Raw genomic sequence first — 27,132 nt, forward strand, 5'->3', positions numbered from 1 at the left:
CCAATTAATTAATTATTTAATTAATGTCCCAGAGAACAATTTATTTGGCAGCTATGAAATGGAAGAGTCTGGCTTAAGTAAACAGTATGTGCTTGGGCCAAAGATAGTACTCAGAATGCACTGAAGCCAAGTGACAATGAACGGAGTGAGGGTCTGAGGACTGACTCCTCTCACAAGAAGACAGGACAGTGCTCTAGAGGTGGGGTAGCAAGACCACGAAGTGCATAGGAATCATTTATCTATACCTCTACCTAGCACTGAGACAAGATCAAGAGTGAGATCAAGAGATGACCTCCGAGGAGCAGTAGTAGTTGTAATACTGCTGAATAGTCTTGTGTCAATGGGACTCAAACTAAAATCATCTGAGAGGAGGGAAGCTCAGGAACATTGTATATAAGATAATATAATCTTCAACTGAGAATAATTTGACTTAATATTTTCCCATTTGTATCCCTTCTCTTGCCTTGCTGTTCCAGCTAATGCTTCAATCACATTATGGATGAGCAGTAGGGACAGTGGGCAGTCCTCTCCCATTCCTAATTTTAGTTTATTAATGGTTTTATTCATTTAGGATGATACTGGCCATGAATTTGTCATACATAACTTTATTATGTTGGAATATGTTTCCTACAGTCCTACTTGTTCTTGGGCTTTTATTAAGAATGCATGTTCAATCTTATCAAACTTTTTCTTTTCTTTTACTGCTTCCATTGTGAAGATCATATGATTCTTGTATTTTTTGTCCAAGAATTTGGTTTATTACATTTATTTCTTATATATGTTTTTTAAAAAGTAAAATAAAAAATAAGAATAAATAAATTAATTAATTAAAAAAAAAAAAAAGAAAGAAAGTACTTTCCTAAAATCTGTGCTGTGGGCCAGCCTGTCAAGTATTTTCTTAATTACTGATTGATGGGCGCAGCCCATTGTGGGTGGTACCATCCCTGGGCTGGTGGGTTCTCTAGCATAGCAGGCTGAGCAAGCAAGCCATGGGAAGCAGGCCGGTAAGCAGTAAGCAGCATCTCTCCATGGCCTCTGCATCAGCTTACAGCCAAGCCTGGCACCCCGAGTCAGACCCCCAGTACCCACAGGGCAGGAGAGCAGACTCCACATGTGTTCTCTGACTTCCACACGATTTGCTGCACATACTCTTAATGCATAAATGCAACCCCCAAATAATCAAGCCTACAGCCACCTAACACCAACATATTCAATATCCCCATGTCTTTTTGCTGGTGTTTTCATTTCTAAGCACAGAACTGAGTAGAATTTTCAGATATTGACATCCCAGGCCCATGATCTCTTAACTAGAAGAAGGGTGATTATGGAAGGGAAGAAATGGGACTTGAGAAGCTCTGTTCAGACCGTACTTAACAAAAGAAACTCAGCAAGTATAGATATTAAAGCCATGTGCTCAAGATTCTACCGTGCAACAGTATGCGCACACCTAGGGATAGGGGTGACATTACTGGATACTGCTCAAGATGAGATAAACTTTAACATTTACTAAGATCTTCCTATGTTATTTCATTTGATATATAAAATTCCTAAGAAAATAAGCTCCTTGCCCAAAGTTTCACAGCTCTTATCAGGAAGCATATGAATTTGGACAGATGATTAAACTTGAAAACTAACTTATACTAAGTTTGGGACCAATTCAGTCTAGAAGTTTGTAGGATTCTTGCTAATCTTGTTGTAACTCAGAGCCTGTAACCACTGCTCCTCCTTGAGATTTTAAAAGTGGTTTACAAAGGCATACATAGTTGATAACTTGTTAATGACATAAAACTGGAAGAAACAAATCCTTTCAAATCTGAACAAATCTTAACATATTACAATTTGACAAATATGTGACAAATTATAAAACCACCTCATTCCTATATACTTACATCAAAGGACCAGCATCACCAGTGAAGAGTGGGGTGGGGTGGGATGGCTGGCATGGAAGCAGACTGAGTTAGAGACACAAGGGTTTAGTTGGCAAAAGTTCACTGCCTTAATACAGCACAGCTGCTAGAATACATGTGGCTGCATTCAGAATAAGAGGAAGATTTTCTCTACATACAGCACACTTGATTGTACACTACACTGGCACTCTGGAGTGTAATAACTGAATGGCTATGTAAGAGGCTTCTAAAGACACTGAGATTTCCCTAAGAGGAAAAGACCTTTGGGGAGTAGATAGAACAACTTCACTCTCACACTAAAAAGCATTCTGAGGAGAGCTTAGGTCTGTTTGTACCAGAGAGACAGGGTTTCTCTGTGTAGCCTTGGCTGTCCTGGAACTCACTCTGTAGACAGGCTGGCCTCAAACTCAGAAATTCACCTGTCTCTGCCTCCCAAGTGCTGGGATTAAAGGTATGTGTCAACCACTGCCCGGTCAGGGAACAGATTCTTGTCCAGTGACTTCAAGTATAAATCTTAACTCTCAAGTTTTCTATCAAGCCTGCCAGTTCTCAATAGGGCTAATTTTCTGACATAAGTGACATTTATAAATAGTTCTATTCAGAGATGCTTTTCAAAAACACTGACAGGATCGCTTAAGAAATTCACACGATTTAGAAAAAAACTGAAGGAATCCTCTCTATTACCGCTCTTCTCAAGTAGCTGTACAGAAACCCTGTATTAGTTGTTCTTGACTGCTGTGATCCATCACCATGACCATGACCAAAAGCAACTTACACAACAATGAGTTCCTTTGTGTTTATGGATCTAGAGTTAAAGTAGTCCATGACAGTAGAGCAAAGGCATAGCAGCAGCAGAACAGAATCTAAGGCCCCACACTTCAAACCACAAGCAGAGGGCAAATTAGCACCAGGTAAGGTTTTATCCTCTTATGATCTGCCCCCAGTGACACACTTTCTCCAACAAGGTCACATGCCCTACACCTTTCCAAACAGTACAGACCACCGGAGATCAAGTATTCAGATGCCGAGACTGTGGCGACATCTTATACAAATCACCACATTCTGAAACAAGGACTTAATAGTGTTGTCATGGGGAAAACAATTGTTACTATCTTAAAGTCTTTTCAAAAAATTTTATACTCTATACATAAATATAACATTCATTTTTTTTTTTTTTTTGCATCAACCACAATCAGGATGATTCAAAACTGAAAGTAAAGCAATCTAGAACTTCAATGAGTAAAACCCTATTACGTGATGAGAAAGACTTTCTTTAGAAAATTGTGTGAGCACAGTGTGTGCAAGCGCAGTCTGCTTCTGCCAGGGAGCTCAACTCTGCTCACAGAGTTCTGCCTTCCTTTCCTTCTTGAGTTGCTGCTGGGACAGTCTCTTGTGCTCTGTGGAAAGGCTGTCTGTCTCTGTGTTACTCACAGGCTGATTTCTGTACAGGGCCAATAGTGTTATTTTTAGGAAGCACCACTTGTCTCGGTGTTTTGTAACACTCTTCTCCATTACCTCTGACTGGTTTAATAAAGAGCTCAGCAGCAAAGCAGAAGAGGACAGGCAAGACTTCTGGGCAGAGATAGGAACTCTGGGAAAGACCTAGGCATGGGATTTTGTCAGCCAGAAATGGAGAAAGAAACATGTGCCAAGACTGAGAAGAGGTAACAAGCCATGTGTAGAACAGAGATTAGTATGAACGGATTAATTAAAGTTATATGAGCCAGCAAAGGCCTAGTTTCATAATTAATAAAAGGTCTCTGTGTCATTACTTGGGCAGATGGCAGATTGAGACATTCTGGTGATAGGTTACAAATTCGAACTCACCTTGCATTGAAAATCAGAGCCTTCATACTTCATACACCCAGAAGTTAATGTGGTTTCTCCCTGATCATCTTCTTCTATAATGGCAAAGCAATGGCCATTAGTTCTATAAGAGAGAAAAACAAAAATACAATTTCATATTAGAAAGAGCAGAGAGTTGTGGTACACATGCACTCAAGAGGCCAAAGCAGGAGAATCTTGAGATCCAGGTCGCCCTGAGCTACACAGAGACTGTCTGATAAAGAAGGCCATAGCTTAGTGGTTGAAGGCACTGGACACCGAGCCTGATCTCTTAAACCCAAATGGTGAAGCAAAGAACTAATTCTGACAAGCTGATGTGTTCACATGTGCACAACACACATACATACCAAATAAATGAATGTAAAAATTTGAAAGTCATACAAAAGGACTGAAGATATATGACTTGAATATAGCCTTCAATACCTTGTTTTTTACATTTAAATTGCATTTTCATGTGATTTATTAGCAAAACCAATTTAGATTTAAGTTACATCAAGGGTAGTGTGCGTAAAGTATTGAGAACTCTGTCAAGTGGGAAGGGGGTTCTACTATTAAATGCTCCCCATGTGTATGCGGTCATGCTAACTCCTCTGCTAGTCATACTCACAATCACACGCTATAGATACATGGTAGGAGATGAAAACAAGCTTTTCTGAAAAACAGTTCAGCAGACCCTAATGACACAGCAAAATATATTTGGGAAGAACAGATGACTTAGATTCTGAAAGTACACCATAATAAATGTGACTGGAAAGCAGAGAGAAGGTATGAATAGTTCATTTTACAATTTTTTACATAAATATATTTGTTTTACAAAGTTTTACCACTTTATAATTTTTTTTAAAAAGACTTATTTATTATTATACATAAATTCACTGTAGCTGACTTCAGACACACCAGAAGAGGGCGTCAGATCTCATTACGGGTGGTTGTGAGCCACCATGTGGTTGCTGGGATTTGAACTCATGATCTTTGGAAGAGCAGTCAGTGCCCTTACCCACTGAGCCATCTCACCAGCCCCTATAATTTTTTTAAAGATTTATTTATTGTATGTAAGTACACTGTAGGTATCTTCAGACACACCAGAAGAAGGCGTCAGATCTCATGACGGGTGGTTGTGCGCCACCATGTGGTTGCTGGGATTTGAACTCAAGACCTTTGTAAGAACAGTTAGTGCTCTTAACCACTGAGCCATTTCTTCAGCCCAAGTTTTACCACTTTAATATCAGTGTCCTTGAGGTTTTCCCTTAGCAAATATAGGAAGGATAAATTATACAATTTCATACACTAAGTTTTATAAATTATATCTAGTTTACTCAAAGAGCACAGAAAACTAAAAAATTTGGCCTTCCTTTTTAATTCTACAACAAGGAGACAATTAATTGACTGATGAGACTGAATTGTGGTTTTTGTTTGTTTTTGTCCAGAAGTGTAGTGGAAATTTGGTTTCCTAAACAACCTAGCTATGTGAATATATTTTTACTTTAATCCCAGGTGTGGGGTGGGAGGCTGCTTCAGATTGTCCACAGCAGCTGGCTACAATTTGTCTCATGCTCTAGCAGGGATGATTCTGCCAGCTGAAGAAAGTTGATGTTTGGAATTCTGGGCACGCTTGAGAGGGTATAAAAATGTCAGAGCCCCAGGAGGCTGCGGCAGCAGCTGCTCCCCTGCTGCTGGTTCCTGCTGCTGCTTTTGCTGGATTGCTGGTTGGAGATACCCTGACAACGGAAACTGAATCTGCCCCAAGGAACTTGATGTCCCTAATCAGTAGGAAGTAGCTAATGAGACCGATGGTACCCATTCTCCTGTAGCCCTTTCTCTCCTACCTAGTGTTGGAGGGTTGGTAGGGATTGGGGTGGAGAAGGGTAGTAGATATTAAGAAGCTAATAAAGTAGCCAAGAAGTATGGTAACATGAACAATTCTTCAATGTGCTCCAAGATATGGACTGTGGACACACAATGGCTGAGCATGTAAAAGTGCTCTTGTCTACACTGCTAATCTTGAGTTCCACTCTTGGATCCCACATAGTAGAAGAAGACTTCTGCAAGTTACCCTCCGATCTCTTTATGTATATCTACACACATATCTTGCACACATGCACAATACATACACGTTTAAAAGATATGAACTCAAGTTACATGACCATCTGTAAGTGGACTGAATGGTTAACATACAGTTATGTCATATAAAGCAGATGTGGACTAGAAATTCAGAGAGAGAGATAACAAAACCATCACAGTACATTCTTGTGTATCTACCCTCTGCTCTAACTGGCTAAGGCAGCAATGAGTAAACATTTTGGTTTTTTGTTTCGGTAATCTACAAAAGAGAAAACATTTGCTACAAGGAGTAAGTACCATTATGTTCATTACTTTAAAAGTCAGCAAAGAAACAAAAAGTAAGTCAGGCATAGTGGTGCATACCTTTAATCCTAGCACTCTGTGAGTTCAAGGCCAGCCTGGTCTACACAGTGAGTGCCAGGTCTATGTAGAAAGGACCCTGTCTCAAAACTCAAGATAAACAAAAAAGAAGCTGTATCATGATATAACTAATAACTATCAGTTGTTTAATGACAGACAACAGTATTTCTATATTCAAGCCAAGAATCCTTTCTTTCCATGGAAAGATACCATATACAAAGGGAAACCCTTGTCTGGGTTTACTATTCATCTAACTCTTAAGGACTGGACCAAATACTTACATGCATGTGTTATTAATAGCATCATCTGGGCAGTGTCCTGAGCAATAGCACTTTAAGAAAGGCAAGGTATCCTCTGGTGCTAAAGTCACTCCATTTTCTGGCTTCTTCTGGTCCAAGTCTGATTTCATACCAGTGCCATGGAGCATACTATCTAGATTCTGCCCTGTATTAAAAAAAATGAAATTTGTAGACAATCATGCTTGGAAATTTGTTTAGTTACAATCTTCAATAAAGAATGTTAAGTTTCCTTTATCATAGTATCTGCTGATATACCTTAAAAGTAAACTTCATATAATATCAATTTATAAAGTATTATATACAGAACTACTGTACCAGATACTGAGATATATGGAGACTATCCAGTTACAGTTTTATACTAACTAATGAAAGACAAACAAAAACGACAAAAAAAGAGCAGGCAGAAGAATCCCTCTCCCTAAAGGCTAAGGGCTAAGCACCGGAGAACTTTTGAGGATGTTAATTCCAGGACAAGTCCTACTCTAATGGTCCTCTAGTGTTTTGATTTCTCATCTCTTCTCTTCTTTTCCCTTCTCTCCCCGCCCCACCCCCACCCCAACCTTCTGACTCCTCCTCTCTGAAGCACCCTTGGCTTTTCTTTAAATAAATTATTTGAAACAGCCAGCTGGCCATTTGACTGACAACTGGAAGACTCCTCCCTGGTGCCTAGATGCCTTGACTGAGGAACTGTCAAAAAAGCAGCTCTTTCACAACCAGCAGTGCCCTGACTGTGCCCGACTGGCTGTTTGGAACATGCCAGGGACTCCTCTGAGGAGATACCACAGCAGCTGCAGGGACCTCTGAAACCACTGCTTCAGAAGTTACAGCCCGGCTTCAGAAAGCCTCACTCCTCACCGTGCTCCAGGCTCATTTATCATCAAGGTATTCATAAAGGATTTTAAAAAATAAAAACGCTAGTCCTAGGAACCAAGTCAAAATTACCACAGCGAGGAGGTTGCTAACAGAGGCAGACTGAAGAGGCTATGGAAAGTATGAACAGCTAAGCTAGCTATCCCAGGTAGCTGGAAGAGTTCCTGAAGCTTCCTAAGGTTAAGATCCAAACCTGTCTCCAAAAAAAAAAACCCAAAAAAACCAAAAAAACAAAAAAACAAAAACCAATCAAGAAACAAACACCAAACCAAACCAACAACAAGAGGCAAGGATTCTGATGCCTTGCAAGGCCCAGAGTGTGCTCTGATCTGAGTCCCTAGAGCAGTAAGCCTCTAATTTCCAGCCTGGAATAAGTCTTCTAGGGAGTTCAGAGCTGCCAACACTGAGGAGTCTGCCTCCCCCATATTTGTGATACCCATGCAAACAGATCTCCAGCCTGTCATGTGTGACAGTTACAGTCAACTAGGGTATAAAATAGACTTCAGGAAAGGCTGAGATAATTTCTAATGCTTTCAGTATGGTGGAGGTGGGTGGTAGGGAGCATTTCCACTTTAATTTTTTGGTTCAAAACTTGTAACTAGCTTTTAAAAAGAATCATATTTGAATGTCTCCGTGAAAAGGGAGTTACTAAGCACCTTGCAGAGAACCCTAATTGCCTAAGTAAGGGAACTGAAAGCATGAAATAGTCCTGTCCTCTACCTTTCATGCCAGGGTCATTGGTCTGAATCCAGACCACACTATAAAAAATTTGCAGAAGGCATGTAGTAAAGCCAGGATCTTGCATTACAGAGTTTATGGCCTTAAATGGCAAAACATGACACGGAATTTTTAAACAAAATCACGTGGAAAGAATGGTAAAGCCAAAAGGATTAAAGAAGTATGAATTTCACTATAAATATGAAGTGGTTCAGTAATGTGAACCAACTGTAAATTTAGCAATAGTATCGTACTACTAAATAAGAAAAATAACACATATGCATACACTGACAGCAGGAAAACAGAATGTAAGAGCTAGAGATTCCATAATTTGATTCATATGTATGTATGTATATATGTATGTATGTATAATCTATGTATGTATTTAGGTTTTTTACTGGCCTCCAACTCAAGAGATCTTGACTGCCTCTGACTCCCAAGTGCTAGGATTAAAAATGTGTACCTCTATCACCCCAGAACTTAAAATTTAATGATCTTATGTCTCTTATACTTTTAAAAATATGACTTATTTTTATTTTATGTGCAAGCATGTATGTCTATGTGAGGGTATCATATTCTTTGGAACTGGAGGAGGAATTGACTCAGGTCTAAGGCAAACCCTATGTGAGCTGCCACATGGGTGCTGGGAATTGAATGAGTGTCCTCTAGAAGAGCAGCCACTGCTCTTAACCACTGGAGCCATTTCTCCAGCCTTTAGTTTCTTCTTTTCTAAATTAGTAATTATTTTATTTATTTACATCCCAAATGTTGCCCCACTTCCTGGTTTCCCCTCCTAGAGTCCTTCTCCCCATCCCCTCTCCCCTTCGCCTCTGAGAGGGTATCCCCCTTTTCTGGGGCATCAAGTCTCTACAGGATTAGGTACCTCCTCTCCCACTGAGGCCTGACAAGGCTGTCCTCTCTACATATGTGCCAGGGGACTCAAACTAGCTTGTATATGTTCATTGGTTGGTCATCCCTAAGTTTCTTATACTTAATATTCAGAAAATAAATTTACCTCCGAGTAAGTATTTGTTAATGAAAACAAATACTGAAAAGGAATAGCCTTCAAAGATACTTCAAAACTTAACAGAAAGGTATTGTATTATGTATTCTCGTATTTCACAGATAGAACTGGCTTGAGCCACTGGGGCCTGTGAGCAAAGCTCAGACTTAATTGTAGTAACTCAAAAATATAAAAAAGCTTTATGCTGTTACCCAAATTTCTTCACGTGGACAAATAATCCTCAGCATTCAGAACTAAATATGAAATTGAAATTTATAAACCAAAATCTTCAGAAAACGAAGACGGCAGGCTAGGGACTGGGGCTGTTGGAAGCCAGTCTAGCCAATTAGCAAGCCCCTGGTTCACTCAGAGAGCCTTGGGAGACGCCCAGTGCCATCTGCTGGTCTCTACATGTAGATGCACCCATGTATGCACAAACATAACACATATACATACACAAATTTAATGTATGTTAAAAAAGAAAACAGGGGCTGGTGAGATGGCTCAGCAGGTAAGAGCACCCGACTGTTCTTCTGAAGGTCCTGAGTTCAAGTCCCAGCAACCACATGGTGGCTCACAACCATCCGTAAGGAGATCTGACTCCCTCTTCTGGTGTGTCTGAAGAGAGCTGCAGTGTACTTACATATAATAATAAATAAATCAAAAAAAAAAAAAGAAAGAAAGAAAGAAAGAAAGAAAGAAAGAAAGAAAGAAAAGAAAACGAAGATGGTGGTAAGTTCTATCTCAAAATCTCTTACAAAGCAATGCTAACTTTTCCGTTCAAAATACTGCCCTAACCAAACCAATCAGGGAAAATCTGTACGAAAATATAGTTCATCAAATTTTAAGTTCCAGTTTGATCTATACATACACAGTATGCAACAGAGGTCACAAATAGACTGTTAATACTCTATGGAGAAATTTTAGACCTTATCACAGATAAACAAATGTATTTTCTAAATTCTCATGACAATTAAACAATTTTGAATTATTATTTGTGCTTATTCCTTGTTGTGTTTTGAAAAAAACAGGATATTTTTAAAGCTCAGTATCAAATACCTATCGTTTCCTGGTTTAGGTACTAAGTTGCAGATTATCCTCACAAGGTGAATCTCAAGCTATGTATCGTGCCTAAGTTAAGAAAAAGGTTCAGGGAGGCTAAGATGTTTAAAAGGTGTCTACACGAAGTTCACAATTTCTTTTGGCATGTTTGTTCTTTGCTTCTTTACTTAAGGTTGTAGTGATATGGCTGGCCTGTTTAGAAAGGAACATGAGCTGAGAGCAGATCAAAGACTTTAAGTGCTTTATATATAGAAATGACTTACAGAAACAAGTATCAATTTACCTTGAACATGAGAAATGATGAACAGACAGGCTCCCAGTAATCTGATGTAAGTGTATAGCTGAGTCATTGTCTGATTCGCACGCGTCCTGTACACGGCCCTTTGAATGACTGGTCCTGCTGTCTCACTGGTGTAAGTGAATGAGGGAGGCTTCCTTACAGAACAAAATCACTTGGCAATGACTTTCACCTGCTGCTTTCTTCAGAATTCTGGAAAAGAAAAATGAACAAGGCAATGAATATACTGAAAAACTGGAACATTTCCAGGAGTGGAGAAGAAAACAAGCATAGCCAGACTTTTAAATACAGAAATATGCTTTTTAAAAATTGTGGTGTGATCAACTCTAAGACCTTGCATATTCTATAGTCTGTAGCTGAGCTACAGTCTTAGCTCTGCTGAAATATATTTTTAGAGATTACAGCTATCCTTTTTTTTTTAAAGGCACTGTATTTACAAAGCCTAAATAATTTAGTAGAAAGTTGCAATCTCTCCTAACTTCAAATCAGCCAAGACAAACATACTGAATATCTGAATATCTCAGTAGTGTTGTATACATGTTAGGTCTCCACTACTTGGGAAGTGGACAGGACAAAAGTCCCTTACACCTAGGAGTTCTAAGGCAAGATGGGCAACAGCAAAGCAACTCCAGCTCTACAAAAATAACAAGAAAAACAGAAAGAGAAAGAAAGAAAGAAAAGTCTCCTTCAATAGCTTTCTCTGTTTGCACTAATGTAATTAAAGTATTTACTGCTGTAATGAATGTTTCAGTTGGGTATGGTAGTATATGCCTCTGCCTCTAACTCTAGCACTTGGAGTGGGGGTGGATCTGAGACAAAAATATTACAAGTTCTAGCCAGTCTGGGCTATGTAGCCAGAATCTGTTTCAATGTAATCACCACCTCTACCACAAATATTAAGAAGAAAACAGAAGCCAGGAGATGGTGGCACAGGCCTTTAATCCCAGCACTCAAGAGGCAGAGGCAGAGGCAGGCAGATCTCTGTGAGTTTGAGGCCAGCCTGGTCTACAGAGCGAGTTCCAGGACAGCCAGGGCTACACAGAGAAATCCTATCTCAGAAAGCAAAAACAAACAAGAAGCCTGTGACAACTATAAACTCAATACATTATCTGTAGGCAGAACAGTTCTAAACTATGAATTGTAATCTCACCAGGTGTTGATTGAAACACACTGCTATAACCATAGAGGCTAGCTTACAGGAATGGAAAGGACATACTAATTACTTCATTTATATACAAATGAAATAACCAAGGGTCACAGGATATAAGAGGAACAGACAGCAGAAAGGGAGACAATACTAATGGAATGGGTCACAAAATCCCTCCAAAGCTCAAGTCCTGTGTAACAGTGTTCTTGCCATTAGATATTATTCATAAGGGGCTTATTTCATGCATCAGCCCCTTGATATGAATGAGGGAGGCTTCCTTACAGAACAAAATCACTTGGCAATGAAATACATATCACACACCAAAACTATAGTCATAATAGAAAAACAGACTCATCTTTCAGGAAGTTCATAGTCATCAAAATGAGACATTTAAATACTCTAGCATAGCGGGTCAGAGCACAGTGATAGAGCTGTTTGTGGGAGGTTCTGCATCTCAGGGGAAAGAAAGAAAAGATGGAAATACTTTTGACACACAACAAGACAGTAACAAATGTAAACATATTCGCACTAAGTGAAAGGTAGGAAAAATAAATGTGAAACCCTGGAGGTTCCAGATCTATTCCAGATGGAAAAGCACCCTCCCCCAAATCCTCAGGAGCAAGACTTCGGGTCCTGTGTGAGATACACAACCAGAACTAACAGTCTGTGCAAAGAGATCTCTGAGGAGCAGAGAAGCAGAGGGCGAAGCTTCTGAACTCTGGAGAGCACAGTAGCGCAATACAAAAGAGGTTGAAAGACACAAAGGTCAAGGACCCTAGGAAGATTTGGGTTTTAAAATGCAAGATGGATGGATGGTGTCAGCCATCCAGTTTTTACATAATGAACCAGAGAGGGCAAGAGCAGAAACGTAGCAGGAGTGGGAAGACTGCGGTGAAAATGGAGAGAGTGACGACAGTGCTGGGATCAGAAGGGCAGGAGCACAGAGTGAATACAATTAAAAAGCAAGACTGCAGTACTTGGTAATGGCTGGATGCAGGGGTCAAGGAGCGCGAGGAGTCAAAGGTGACTCCCACGCTGCCCGTCTGAGCAATTACTGAAATGTGAATAAGCAGATTTTTGGACAAAGTGAAAAAAAAAGAGCGTAAGGGTTCAGATTTAGACAGCTGAGATTACCCAAAAGGAATGTCTGCTGGGCATCAAGCTTAAAGGAAACATCTGGGGCCGAAGATACAAATCTTCCATTATGTCAACAGCTTAGAGATACTAAAAGCTAAGGCTCTTGGATGAAAGAGTCCTACAGCACCGTTTAGTTAGAAATTGCACTAATGGCCAGGCATAATGGTACACGTCTATAATTTCAACACGGATGGCCAACACAGAGGTAGAGGGTAAAGATCAGCACTGGCTACACAGTAAGACCCCTTATCTAAACTCCCTCTCCATTAAGTCAAAAGATCACTGTTAAGACCTGACTTCTGTTCACAGTCACTTTGATACATCCCTCAAAGAGTGAAGTCTAATTCCCCTCCTTGAATCTAGGACTAGATTTCAAGACTCATTTCTAATAAATAAGATGCAAACATAAGTGACTTTTTTGACTAGGTCATGGATGTACTCCTACTGAAGCCAGCAGCCATTCTAAGGATATTAAAGCAGTCCCTCAAGATTTAGGAAGCAACAAATAGGTGATGATTCTCCTGCCTCAGCCTCCAAAGTGCTGGGATGACAGGCATGTGCCACAGCGTCCTGCTGCTTTGGGTGGATTCTTGAGAACGCACGTGATGATAAATCCCAGCAGTCATGAGTTAGTAAACTTTGGAACGGTACATTGGGGTAACAGATAAACTAATTTGTGAGAAACATAAAAGCTTGATCAGCACCAGCACCACCAGGAAAGAGGAGTCAGGTGAGAGAGCAGTACAGCAACACCCATACCGAGTGCCCAGAAAACTCTAACATCACGGATAGGTTTCTTCAAAGAAATAGCCAAGAGCAGGCTGTTTTAACATGATTTCCACAAGACCCACTTTGGAGAGAGATAGAAAAGACTCTTAAATTCTTCATTATTATCGATTTCCCCCTCTATGTTATGTTATAGATTCAATTCCATAAAAGTAACATTAGATTAGTTATCAAGGTAAAGACAGTTTTCATATTATACACCAGAGAGCAATTTTAAAAAAATATTTATTTGCTATTTATTTTTATATGTAAGTACACTGTAGCTGTCTTCAGACACACTAGGAGAGGGTGTCAGATGTCATTAAGGATGGTTGTGAGCCACCATGTGGTTGCTGGGATTTGAACTCAGGACCTTCTGGAGAGCAGTCAGTGCTCTTAACCACTGAGCCATCTCTCCAGCCCCAGAGAACAATTTTTATGGGGTAACTATGATAGCAATTTGCTTGGTTCCAAATGTCTGTGCTAGTTTACTTGAGTCATGACTTTAAAAATGTTAATTAATTTATGAAGGCTTCCCTTTTTACTTAATCACAAAATGAGAATATTATTAACCTAGATGAGTTAGTACTGTGTACCCCAGTATTACATATTCAATAAATAGGTGTCATTGCTATAATCATTAGTAGCAAAAATAATGTTGCAGACTTCTTTGTCTCATGATTAACTATATGTACAATCATAATACAACAGCAAATTACCTGGTTATATTTTATTTTATTTTATTTTATTTTAAAGACACGGTTTCTCGGTATAACCCTTGCTGTCCTGGAACTCATTTTGTAGACCAGGCTGGCCTCACACTTATAAAGATCCTATTTGCTTTCTGCCTCCTGAGTACTGGGATTTTAAAGGCTTATACCACATACCCTTTGTAACCTTATTTTATAACTATACCAAGACTGGTATTTTATCCTAACCTTTAAAAATAAAATACATGCTTTTTAAATTCCTAGAAATTTCACCCGAATCTTTAAAAACAGATTTTATTTATTATCATGTGGCACTTGAGTTAGGGAGTTAAGACTACTTTGGGGAAATCAATACTGTCTGATCACTGAGTCTGAGGATGGAACTTGATTTGTCAGGTTTGAGAAGCCAGGCCTTTAACAGCTAAGTTATTTCACTGACATTCATTAGAAATTTCACCATAAATTAAGACTATCTACTTGGGCTGGTGAGATGCCTCAGCAGTTAGCCATCTGGCTGCCTTTCCAGTACTCAGCTCAATTCCCAGCAACCACATGGTAACTCACAACCATCTGTAAAGGGATCTGACTCCCTCTTCTGTATTGTAGATGTACATGCAGACAGAGGACCAACATTCAAAGAAATACATACATAAATAAAATATTTTTAAAGTTTAAAAACAACAACTACATTTGCAAATGTCACTCACATAAGGAGATGGTTCAGCCTGTAAGGTGTAAGTATGAGAACCTGAGGTTGATTCCCAGTAGGCCCATAAAAACCATGTGCAGCTATGCATGTCTATAAAACCCAGTGCTGTGGAAGGAGTTACAGAGACAAAATTTGGAGCTGTGACGAAAGGATGGACCATCTAGTGACTGCCATATCCAGGGATCCATCCCATAATCAGCTTCCAAACGCTGACACCATTGCATACACTAGCAAGATTTTATCGAAAGGACCCAGATATAGCTGTCTCTTGTGAGACTATGCCGGGGGCCTAGCAAACACAGAAGTGGATGCTCACAGTCAGCTATTGGATGGATCACAGGGCCCCCAATGGAGGAGCTAGAGAAAGTACCCAAGGAGCTAAAGGGATCTGCAGCCCTATAGGTGGAACAACAATATGAACTCACCAGTACCCTGGAGCTCGAGTCTCTAGCTGCATATGTATCAGAAGATGGCCTAGTCGGCCATCAGTGGAAAGAGAGGCCCATTGGTCATGCAAACTTTATATGCTTCAGTACAGGGGAATGCCAGGGCCAAAAAGGGGGGCTGGGGGGGGGTGAGTATGGGGGACTTTTGGGATAGCATTGGAAATGTAAATGAGGAAAATACCTAATAAAAAATTAAAAACAAAACAAAACAAAACAAAACAAAAACCCAGGCTGGGGAGGTAGAGACAGGAGTCTTGTGAGGACATGATGGATACCCTAACTAGATCGATCAGATCTCAAAAAAAAAAAAAAAAAAAGTGACAGAGGAATCAGTGGCAGACACATGCATGCACGCAGGCAGATATTTAAAACACCACTTAATCAAAACAGTAAAATGATGCAGGAATTTAAAAGCTATCAAATTGGTAACTAACAATTGCATATACCCATACTGATACAGTTTCTTCAAGAAAATAACATGAAATTACAAGAATATATAAAGTATTTTTAAAAGAAAGATTTATCTATTACTTTTTATTTATTTTTATTTGTTTATTTGTTTTCAAGACAGGGTTTTTATGTATAGCCCTGGTAGTCATGGAACTCACTCTGTAGACCACACTGTCCTCAAATTCACTGAGATCTGCTTGCCTCTTCCTCCCAAGAGCTGGGATAAAGGTGTGTGCCACCACCACCACCCACTAAAGAAAGATTTACTCATATACATGACTGTCTGTCTGGATGCATGCCTGTGTGTCTGGTGCCCTGGGAGTAGACTATATAGGTGCTAGAAACTGAACCTAAGTCCTCTGAAAGAGTAGTATGTACTCCTAACTGTGGAGACAACTCTCCAACCCCAAGAATATCTTAAATTAAAAAAATATAAAAGTTCACAAACAAGAAGGTTGAACTAACAGTTCAATCATAACTAAAGAACAAATAGAAAAGAAAACCCTTAACGAAATAGGGAAAGTCTGAAGTCAGCTGAAAAAACAAGTCTGCAGTCATTCTTTCCTTTTCCTGTCAAGCTTCCCCCATACCCTTCATTTTTACTTAATACTAGAAAGGTGTGGGAATTTCCAGCAAGCTGGCCAGCTGCAAGTTCCATAAATCGGCAAAGAAAGCCCCCCTTCCAAGGAAAGCCCCCCTAAGCAGCTCCAGGCGCCCGGCCTGACAAGCTTTCTGAGAAATACTATTCTGGCTGCAGACTTTCTGGCTCCACAGCCATTGTTTGCATGGCAGCTCTGCTCCTTATCCAGAGCCTGGATTAGCATAAGAATATCGTCTTTTCCTTTAACAAGCAACTCATCCATTTTCCTTCCCGAATTTTAACTTCTTTCCCAGCAGCCCTAACCCCAATGTGCACATGTACAACTGCAGCAGCGTTGGTCAGGGTTATTCTAGTCATGATTATTTTTCTAACAGTAAAAAGCCGATCTCATCCAAATCTGGAGAAAATATTTTGCTTCAAGAGCTGTGAGTGTATCTGTAACAACACAAACCTGGTTTAGCATCTAAGGAAAAGAAAATCCTTCAGTTTGAATATGAACAGGAGCTAACAGTCTCTGAAGCTGCTGGCAGCTACTCTGAGATAAGACCAGAAGACAAACCAGATCCTCAGAAATACTGACTGTGCAAGCAATCTTGTTTGAAGCCTCAATTACTTAGAACTTTTTGGTGAGGAGGCAGTAAACTGCCCGTTGTGGTGGCATATGACAGTAAGATTTGCTGAATGAGGCAGAGGCAAGAGCATCATGAGTTCCAGGTCAGCCTGGGCAGTAATTACGTACACCTTTGATCCCAGCTCTCAGGAGGTGGAGGCTGAGGCACACATATCTCAGTGAGCTTGAGGCCAGCCTGGTCTACAGAGTAAGTTCCAGGACAGCCAGGGCTACATAGAGAAAAACCCAGTCTTGCTAGCCCCAATTAAGTGTTTTCTTTTGTAAGAGTTGCTGTGGTCACGGTGTCTCTTCACAGCAATAGAAACCCAAAGACATCCCCTCATTCTCCTGCCATCAAATCAATTGTTTCTACCTTCAGTTTGTATCCTGAGCCTACACACTTCGCACTAATTCCATTGTTCTCTAATTTAAGACACTAGCAACCTTTACTTGGATGATTGGAACAGTCTTATAAATGGTCTACAAATACTTTTATACACCACATATTCACCACACAGGCAGAGCAATCCTAATTATGTTGGGGTAAACCACACCTCTGTTTAAAGACCTCCAGTGATAGCCTGGTTCTCCCAGAGTAAAAGCTTAAGTCTAGAGATGTCCACCAGTCTCCAGTTCCTCTTCTACTCCAGCTGCACTACCCACGGCTCTTCCTTAAACAAGACACAAAAGCCTTTGCTCTAAGCCTGGCACATGTATAGGACTGCCACCTGCATCCTTTCCCCAGGATATAAGAAAAGATGTATTGCTACTTGGTCCCTGAGCTAATTGAAAAACAAAACAACAACAACAAAACACTTGTCTTACTCAGTGATCCTACCCTATCCTATTCAAACTGTAATGGCACTGCTACTTGAAAGCTTTCCTGTTATCCCCAGCCAGGCTTTTTTCTTTAGCACTTGGCATACTTTGATATTCCATCCTCTTGGTTTTATTATAAGATATGATACTACTCTGTAGTCCAAGCTGACTTAGAACTCACTTAAGAAGGCCAGGCTAGTTTCAAATTCATAGTGAACCTTCTGCCTGTAAATATAACATCCTCTAACTAACAATTACTGTTCACAGCAAATAATGGGCCTAGTTTTTAACCATGCCACAGACTTATACAAAGCTAAATGACATAGTTCAATAGCTATGAAAATGCACACACACATACAAACACAAACACACACACACCACTCCTTTGGTACAAACTTCTTTTACTCAAGGATTGGGCTATACCCTACCTGTAACTTTGATTACAAATGATTCTATACTATCTGTTCCAGAAAATGGCAACCATGTTTTTGTTTCAAAACTTGTTTATAACCATCTTGCAACTCTAACTTTGTTTCAAAAGGCTGCTATGACTACCAGTTATTAAGACTACCTTGTTCCAACCACTTGCAATCTACGCCTTTGTTGCTGGAGGTCTTTATGACTAACTTGGTACACTTATGTTCTGCTCCTGTAAGTTGGCCTATTTTGCCCACCAAACCCCCTATTTGAAAGCCCCCTACTTCTAAAATCCTTGTTTTCATATCCAATGTTAGCCTTTTGAATCTCACCTTAGGGGGAAGCAGCCCATCCACGTACATGAATTAAAAAGCTTGTTTTAATTAATTTGGTAATGGTGACTTGGGTCAGTGGTCTTTCTCTTCACATCTTTGTGATTGATTATATACCCTCTGAAAAGTCCCCAAAATTCCAAATGTCACATAATCACAGAAACTATCTGCAGCTGGGAAAAAAAAAAATCACATCCCTGTTAGAGCACAAGGCAAATCATAGTCAGCTGCTGTGGACAATCTGAAGCAGCCATGTACCCCACACCTGGGGTTAAAAGGAAACCACATTTCCCATATTTATGTGTTTTTCAAAGAAACCAAAACTCAAAATTGTCACTACATGGGTACATATTTTAAAAACCACAGCCTTCAAAAGGAAAGTTGTGATCTAAATTAATTAAAGGTTAGGAAGGCTACAATGGGTATAAGTAAACTTTGTATTAGCCACCTTGCTAGTCAAAGCTAGTGCGACCATCTCAGAAATGCAGCCTCTCATACTGTGCCACAGACCTACTGAAGACCACGTCCTATGTCTTCTTCCCTCTCTTTCTTGTGATAGCTGTGAGACAGTCTCACTATTGCCCTCATTGGCCTGGATCTCACTATACAGATCAGACTGGCCTTGAAATCACAGATATCTGCCTACCTCTGCCTCTAGAGTGCTGGGATTAAAGTGTGCCAGGACACCTGGCTTCAAAATAACTTTCATGATAATGTCCATAAGCTGTTCAAAAAGAAATCCACCAAGAATATATGGCTACAAAACTGTGGATAGTAGCAAATAAAAAATACGGCTACTATTACTGTTTGATTTAATGGCAACATTGACAAGTAGGTGTAAAAGTGGATACAAGGTAGAGAAAATGCTAGTAGATCATCAAAATTCTAATGTTTAACAACAAAGCACAGGAGCTGGACTTCAAAGCCCAAAACATGAAGTAAAATGAAATCTAGGAGCTAGTATGAGATGTCTTTAAAACACTGATGACAGATAATGGAATGATATAATGCTTGAATAAAAAGACAGAATAAACAGAATTGCAAGCTATGAATCAGAAACAAAAGCATAACAGGGTAAGACCATCAAACTACAAACCACCATAGTAGCAATTATGATTTTCTTACATACAAGGGGGTAAGAATAAGAATAGGTAGGAATTAATGCATAAAGTTTCTCACATGCTAAAGAAGCCTGATATTTACTCAACAGACAGTAAGAAATCACTCCAAGCTTTTAAGCAAACGAGTTTGCCATGGCTTACAAAGATCATTACTGAAATACTGTGAAGATAAAGGGGGAGGGTGAAGGAGAGAATCTGAAGTGTTACTGTAACACATTAAAAAACAGACTGAGCAGGCTGACAGAAGATGGAAACAAAGAATGGAGGGAACTACTATGCTGAGAGGACACAGTTAGCAACCTCTAGATGTGCAACTAGAGAAGCTGATGCTAGAGACGGGAAATTCATCAAGAGCCATGGACAGATGAAGCCTTAAAAAATAATAATGAGGGTCTTATATAATCTAGGTTCACCTTAAATTGGCTACAGTTGAGGCTGGCCTTAACTTTTGAACCTCCTCCCTACCTCCCAATTGCTGGGATCACAAATGTGTACTGCTCTACTCAACTGTAAGCTTTTAAGAACAAATAAAAAGCCAGGTGTTGGTGGCACATACTCAGGACACAGAGGTCACTGCAAGTAACAGGCTAGCCAGGGCATCATAGTCGAGAGCCTGTCAAAAACAAAACAAAACTGCCCACAAATAAGAAGCTCTAAACAGGCTAAATGAATGAACAAATATGTATACTTATTTCAAGATCCTAGGGATGATAGAAGTTATAGTTTGAATATGAGGTGTTCACCACAAGCTGGTCTATCCAAGCATACCTGGGCTGTACTATGGGAGGAGGTTCTAGGTGTAAAGGTGGAGTGAAGGTCATACTTAGGCCTCAGACCCTTCTTCATTCTCTGTTCCTATCCATCAAAAGAATCTCTTCCACCACACACTCCCACACCATCATGTGTTGCCTCATCATAGCCAAGGACTATGAACTGAAATCTCTGACACCATGACTATAAATAAACCCCTCCTCCCTTTTTGTGAGACACATGGGCAAAGCAATGAATGACTAACAAAGATGTTAAAGATGTTAAAAGTATACACACACACACACAGACATATGCACATATACATGAAAATATGAGAAAACAAGAATGGTTATCAAAGGAAGTCAGCATATTAAAATTTATTAAATATATAATCAGAAAAATGGCATTCATCTATAAAAGCAAAGGAGTACTTTGAAAAGACATGAAACATACACATACACACACAAAGTTGTACCATGTAAAAATAATGTCACGAGTAAATAATATTAAGAATGAAGAGTCCTCTCGTTCTTCTCTTGCTCTTCCCTTCTTGTTCCTGCTCTGTCCCCTCGCCCATTCCCCATTCCTTTCCCCCATCTCTCCAAACTCACAGCCAGCCTCTACTCCTCTACTCTCCCTCTCTCTCCGCATTTCTCTGCCTCTACTACCCTCCTAACTTCCCTCCCCATGCCCTTAATAAAGTCTACTCTAATCTAAAAAATAAAAATAAAAAAACGAAGTCCTAGCAGTAATTGTAATTAGTAATATTCAATAATAATAAAATCAACATTAGTGTCAACATTTAAGAGTTCCAACTGCTGGGAATGTAGCTCAGTGATACGGTAATTGCTTAGCAGGCACAAAGGCCTGGATTCAATGCCTAGCACTGCTCCTAGTACCATAGGAAAGCCCCCACTAAAGGAAGCTCTCCTGGGTCAGTGATATTGCTTGGTAGATAAAGGCACTTGCTGTCAAGCCTGATAACCTGAGTACAATCCCTAGAACAAACATGGTGGAGGGAGAAAACTGCCTGGTACAAGATATCCTCTGACCACATATGTACCATGGCAGGTATCAGTCCCATACAAATAAATAAATCAGTTTAATAAAAGAATTTTTCTACATCCTTCACTTTATCCTCATGCTTTGTAAGTAGGTATTCTCATTATGCATACTTTTATAAGAATAAATTTGAAAATCAAGAAGTCAGACTGAAGGGATGGCTCAGTGGTTATGAGAGAATAGCAAGCTTGCTATTCTTCCAGAGGACCTGAGTTCAGTTCCCAATACACTCACTAGGTGGCTCACAATCACTTGTAATTCCATTTCCAGGGAATCCAACACCATGTTCTATCTTCTGTAGGAACACATACAGGTAGATATTAAAATTAACTCAAGATACATAAACAGACCAATAAATTGACTACAAAAGACGGGACACTAGACAGGTGAAAGGGAACTTAGGGAGAAGAACAATGGAGTTGGTCGTGAAAGACTTTCACGTATGTTGCTTACAGTTTTGTGTCTCTTGTGTAATCCCTTTAAAATGAAAGAAATAGTTTCTGAATCACCTAGATTAGAAATTACCTTATTAACAGTTACAACTATAAGGTAGTGCACAAGTCATCCAAATGAAGGACAAAGTTATCACTAAAGAATATGTCACTGAAGACTATCAAAACACTGTTAACTACTGTGGTTTAGCTGAATATCCCCTGCCGGTACAGGAGTAAGGCCTGGGTTGCAGGGTAGCACAACTGTGAGACAGTGCAGTCTTGTAGGAAGCCATCAGGTCAGTGAGGGTATGCTTCTGCAAAGGACAATGGAGCCAGCCTTCCTCTGGAACTGGGTGCTTGGGAGGTTAGTGATCTGCTGTGCCTCGGACTCCTGCCATGATGTGCTGCATTGCTAGAGGTCCAAAGCAACAAGGCCACTCAGAACTCTAAGCCAAAATAAATCTTTCCTCTTTATAAGTTAATTACCACAGATGTCTCATGACACTAAGGGAAGCTGACTAACACAGACAAAACTGGATCTCAAGGCAGTTCTTAATAGGCTACCACCTATTTGTAACACGAAAATATATTAAAATTATTAATTTGTAAGGAAGGTGATTCGAGAAGCTGAATAGTTAACACAAAGCTCTGGTGTTACAAGGACACTAAAGGACCACAAGTGAAGATTTTGTGGAAGCAGTACACACAATACACACAGTGCACAAAATACACAAGTACACACAGTCTGCCTTCAGTGATAAAGAAAGCATTTTTTATGACTTCATGTGAGGAGCGGGTGTGGCAGCAGCCCCAAGATGGCACCGGGACTGCAGCTAAGTCTCAAGACTTGCACCTGACTTCCTCATACACCTGAAAATAAGCCACGACCATCGTGAGAGCTGCGCAGGTGCACCATGATGCTGGCGGTGTAAACAAGTCCATATTTGGTGAAGACATGCCCCTGCCGCCCTGATTGGCTGAAGCTGCGTGCCTGGTGAGGTGACATGGCCTGCCGTGAGTGGATGGGGGCTGAGAGTATTTAAGAGTGAGAGGCCCGGGGTTCGGGGGAGAAAAAGATGAAGTGAGAGAGATGAAGACTGAAGCTTGCTGAATAAACTGCTGTTAGAAGAACTGGTGGTCGTGTCATTCTTGTTGGTCGAGAGCGGACATGACAACTTCATTTTCTTTAATCTTTTCCTTACCTCAGAGATGTGGCTAGATAAAACTGTAGTTCCAATTTCTCCGAACAGCTTTGACCTATGCTTCCATCTCATGAATTCCAAGACAGTATCAAAGCGATGCATATTTTCATAAATCTGCTTTAAAAAAAAAAAGACTTATTTAAGAAAAAGCTTTTAATGTCAGAATAAAATGTGTAAAAGAGCACTAAAAATTTTTCATAGGTAAAATTATTTATTTTCAAAGTAAAGTCAATGAACAATTACTGGCCAAAAGAAGATACAGTACTTAGGGAAATGACACAGTGCAATCTTCGAGGCAATTAGGTACAAATGTTTATGTTAAACTTAGGTTTTAATGAACAATACCAATTTAAAACAAATCAACTAAAAGAACATGAAACAATTTTCTTGCAATCTCACTTTTCCCTTTCTTGTAGACTGCCTAAAAATTTTTATTTGTTTAATATGGAGGGGGTCCATACACACTAACACTGTCCTTAAAGACCCTACTGCTTCAAGGGACATTTACAAAAATGCAAGATGGCAAACAATAACAATTTTTAATTTATTTAAAAATATACATGCTCACTTACACTATGGACTCCAGGAGCTCATCATCCTCCTCCTGCCTAGCGTAAAAATTTAAAACAATTTCATTGACTTTTTTTAATTAAAACTTCAAAGAGGAAAAATACTATGTTTCATACAGAAAGAAATTTTCAAAAGCAATATGAATATAACTATATCCTATCACAAGGTCAATCCTTTTGTCTTCAGACCATTCAATGACAGTATGCTGAGGTCTGACAGTCTTGGCAATAGTAACTAAATTCACATCACCTGGGGCAACTCAAGACCAGTCCAACATAGAAGACAGCAACCGTCTTTAAAGAGTCCACTCAGCAGATGGGCTGCCACAGAGAAATCTTTCATTGTCCAAGAAATGAGCAGACCCTGACAGCTATTAGTAACACTGTCTGCACTTAGGAGCCTTCTTGGTTCCTCTCAATGCTATCATTATCCACAATATAACCAGGCCCCAGCAGTTTTCAAACCTACTCTTAGAATGTCACTAAGAAATGAAGGAAGGGAAAATAGATTTGAAGGACTGGTGTTTTTATTTTTTTAATCCAAAATCTTTATATCTTAGAAAAATTTCCCCTAAGTTGATTAAATAAATAAACAACACACATACACACACACACACACACACACACACACACACACACACACACATATGATACTAGAGAAATGGCACAAAGTTTACTCTAAAATCATTTAGGGGGTTGGAGGGACTTGAGTCCACTCCAAACAGAAGTGAGATAATCACTGTGTTACATTAACTTACATAAAAGTAAAAATAGGCCATTGATGTACCTTTATTTAAACACTTTACCAGATAATTGCAATGGATCAAATGATGAATAACATGCAAACCATTGCTTATTACAACACTAATTATTATAACATTTTTTTTCACAGCAAAGAAAGATTTGAGTTTTAGGCTAAATTTAAAATTAATTTTTTAAAAGAGAAGAAACACATTATCCAGCCCCAATATCCAAATATACCATAATTCAAAATCCAAATTATTTAGTCTCCTGTTATGCTCTCATAGGTGAATAACAGGAAAATAATTTCAGAAACAAAAATTTAAAAGTTAATCTTGGAGGCTGTAGAGATGGCTCACAGGTAAGAGCACTAACTTCTCTTCCAGAACCTGGGTTCAGTTCCCAGCACCCACATGGTGGTCCACTACCATCTGTAACTCCTGCTCAGGGGATCTGACCTCTCCTTCTGACCTCAGGCACCAAGAATTCATGTGATGCACAGTCATACATACAAGCAAAACACTCACTAAAATAAATCTTAACAAACAAATCACAAACAAACCTAATCTTACAGCCTACTGAGAAAATCTTTCTGTACCTCAAAAGTTAAACAAAAAAAAAAAATGAAATAAAAAGATTTGCTTCACAGTACAGGTCTACAGATCATTTTTTACATACTAGAAATCCAAAAAATGCAGAAGAAGGACCTCTATAAATGCAAGCATAGATACAGGATTTACATAAGCAAAATGGTCCAAATCACTTAACTTACTAGGTCACTGTTAGCACTGTAAATATGTGTTCACAAGTTTTTGGCTTTTTTTTCTTTTCGTTTTTTTAAATAGCTTTTTATTGACTTAAGAGTTTCCCATCATGCATCTCTCCATTCCCTCATATCCACCCTTACAAACCCTTCCCCCAAAAAACCACACAAACAAAACATAGAAAACATCTCCTGGAAGCTGTAGTGTGTCCCACAATATACCCCTCTGTCCACACATCCTTCCTCACTTATGAATGTTCACGTGTTCAAGTTCAACCTTGTGTTCAACAAGGGATCTTATTAAAAAAAAAATCAAACACTGGGATTGGTAAGATGGCTCAGCAAGCACAGCTACTTGCTTGCCAAGCCTAGAAACCTGAGTTCAATCCCAGGACCCACATATCAGAGACAACTGACTCCTGCAAGTTTCCCTCTGACCTCCACACTTGTACCATGGCACATGCCCATGCACACAACAAAAACATACAAAAATGAACTGAAATGTAACAACAACAAGACAAACACCAAATAAATGTAATTTTTTTTTTTTTTTTACCAAAGATGTTGGGCTAAAATTTTCAAGCATGTTAAAATAGAGAAACTTAAATTTTAAGTTTTTAAAGTAATTTTAAGTTTCTGCTTAGATGGATTTATGCTGTACTGTATAAAACAAACCTTAATACAAGAATTACTAGTAACATTTAGACACTTAGGGTCAATAACAATTGTACTATGCATACTGGTGTTTATTCTTGGTGGTTTCTGTAGGGGTAATGGATTTCCATTGGTTTATTTTTGTGGTACTGGGAATTGAATCCAGGACCTGGCACATGATTAGCAAACACTCTTCCCCCGACTCTGGCCCTGCTCACTCCAGCCATATTTATTTCATATATGTGGGTACACTGTCACTGTCTTCAGACACAGGAGAATATGGCATCAGATACCCATTACAGATGGTTGCAGGCCACCATGTGGTTGCTGGGAATTGAACTCAGGACCTCTGGAAGAGCAGTTGGTGCTCTTAACCACTGAGCCATCTCACCAGCCCCAGCAAATACTTTTATTACTACTATAAACACACCAGGCACTAGTGGTGGTTAAACTACATTGATAACTTAAGATTTAAAACACCTACTTTACAAGAGATCTTTTTAAGAAGGGAAAAGAGCAAGATACAAACTTGGAGAATATATTTACAAAGTACAGAAGTAAAAAAGACTCATCAAGAATATATGAAGTTGCATCAAAGCTCAACAACGGGGGTTGGGGGGAGTGCAGTTCAGTGGTAGGGTGCTTGTAGAACCAACATGGCTCTAGGTTCAATATCCAGCACTGGAAAAACAAACCAAATTCAACAGTGGAAAGAAAAAAATCCAGTAAGAAAATAGTTTTTGTAAGTGACAAAATTCTTTTTTTTTTAATTATGTATTTTCCTCAATTACATTTCCAATGCTATCCCAAAAGTCCCCCGACAAAATTCTTACCAAGAGGTCATATGAATGGCAAATAAATAAATAAAAGACTACTAGTTACTAAGAAATACAAATTAATATAGAGATATTACTACACACCTGTAAGGACAGATAAATTCAACCAGTGGCTAAGTACTGGCAAAATGTGAAAAAAATGGATTTTCTCAAATATAGTTGATGAACATGCAAAATAGCACCCCCCATTTTGGACAAGAGCTTGGCTTTTTTTTCATTTTAATTTATTTTACGCATATGAATGTTTTGTTTGCATGTGTGCACCATGTACGTGCCTGATATACATAAAGGCTAGGAGAGAGTGTTGGAGTTCTTAGAACTGGAGTTATAGACAGTGGTGAGCTGCCATGTGGGTACTCCTGGGACTTGAACTTTGGTCCTCGGCAAGAGCAACAAGTGCTCTTAAATATTCCTCAACCCCACCCCCAGCTGTCT

At 39.4% G+C, this 27,132-nt stretch overlaps 1 protein-coding gene across 5 annotated transcripts in view; it reads right to left on the reverse strand.

The window, feature by feature from the left end:
- Bmpr1a (bone morphogenetic protein receptor, type 1A) overlaps positions 1–27,132 on the reverse strand; it is a 92,276-nt gene that overhangs the window by 26,304 nt on the left and 38,840 nt on the right. For 3 of the 5 annotated variants that reach the window (XM_006518470.4, XM_030247615.1, NM_009758.4), the window contains exons 2-5: positions 23,135–23,248; positions 10,408–10,614; positions 6,455–6,617; positions 3,735–3,837 (exon numbers count right to left, since the gene is read on the reverse strand). In XM_006518470.4, the coding sequence (XP_006518533.1) occupies positions 3,735–3,837; positions 6,455–6,617; positions 10,408–10,474 (333 nt within the window). In that variant the 5' untranslated portion in view covers positions 10,475–10,614; positions 23,135–23,248. Of the gene's footprint in view, positions 1–3,734; positions 3,838–6,454; positions 6,618–10,407; positions 10,615–23,134; positions 23,252–27,132 lie in introns of all 5 variants that reach the window. The other 2 variants (XM_006518469.4, XM_017315806.2) reach the window with 1 other exon arrangement.

The sequence above is a fragment of the Mus musculus genome, chromosome 14 (genome assembly GCF_000001635.26).
Source record: "Mus musculus strain C57BL/6J chromosome 14, GRCm38.p6 C57BL/6J".
Lineage (NCBI taxonomy): Eukaryota > Metazoa > Chordata > Mammalia > Rodentia > Muridae > Mus > Mus musculus.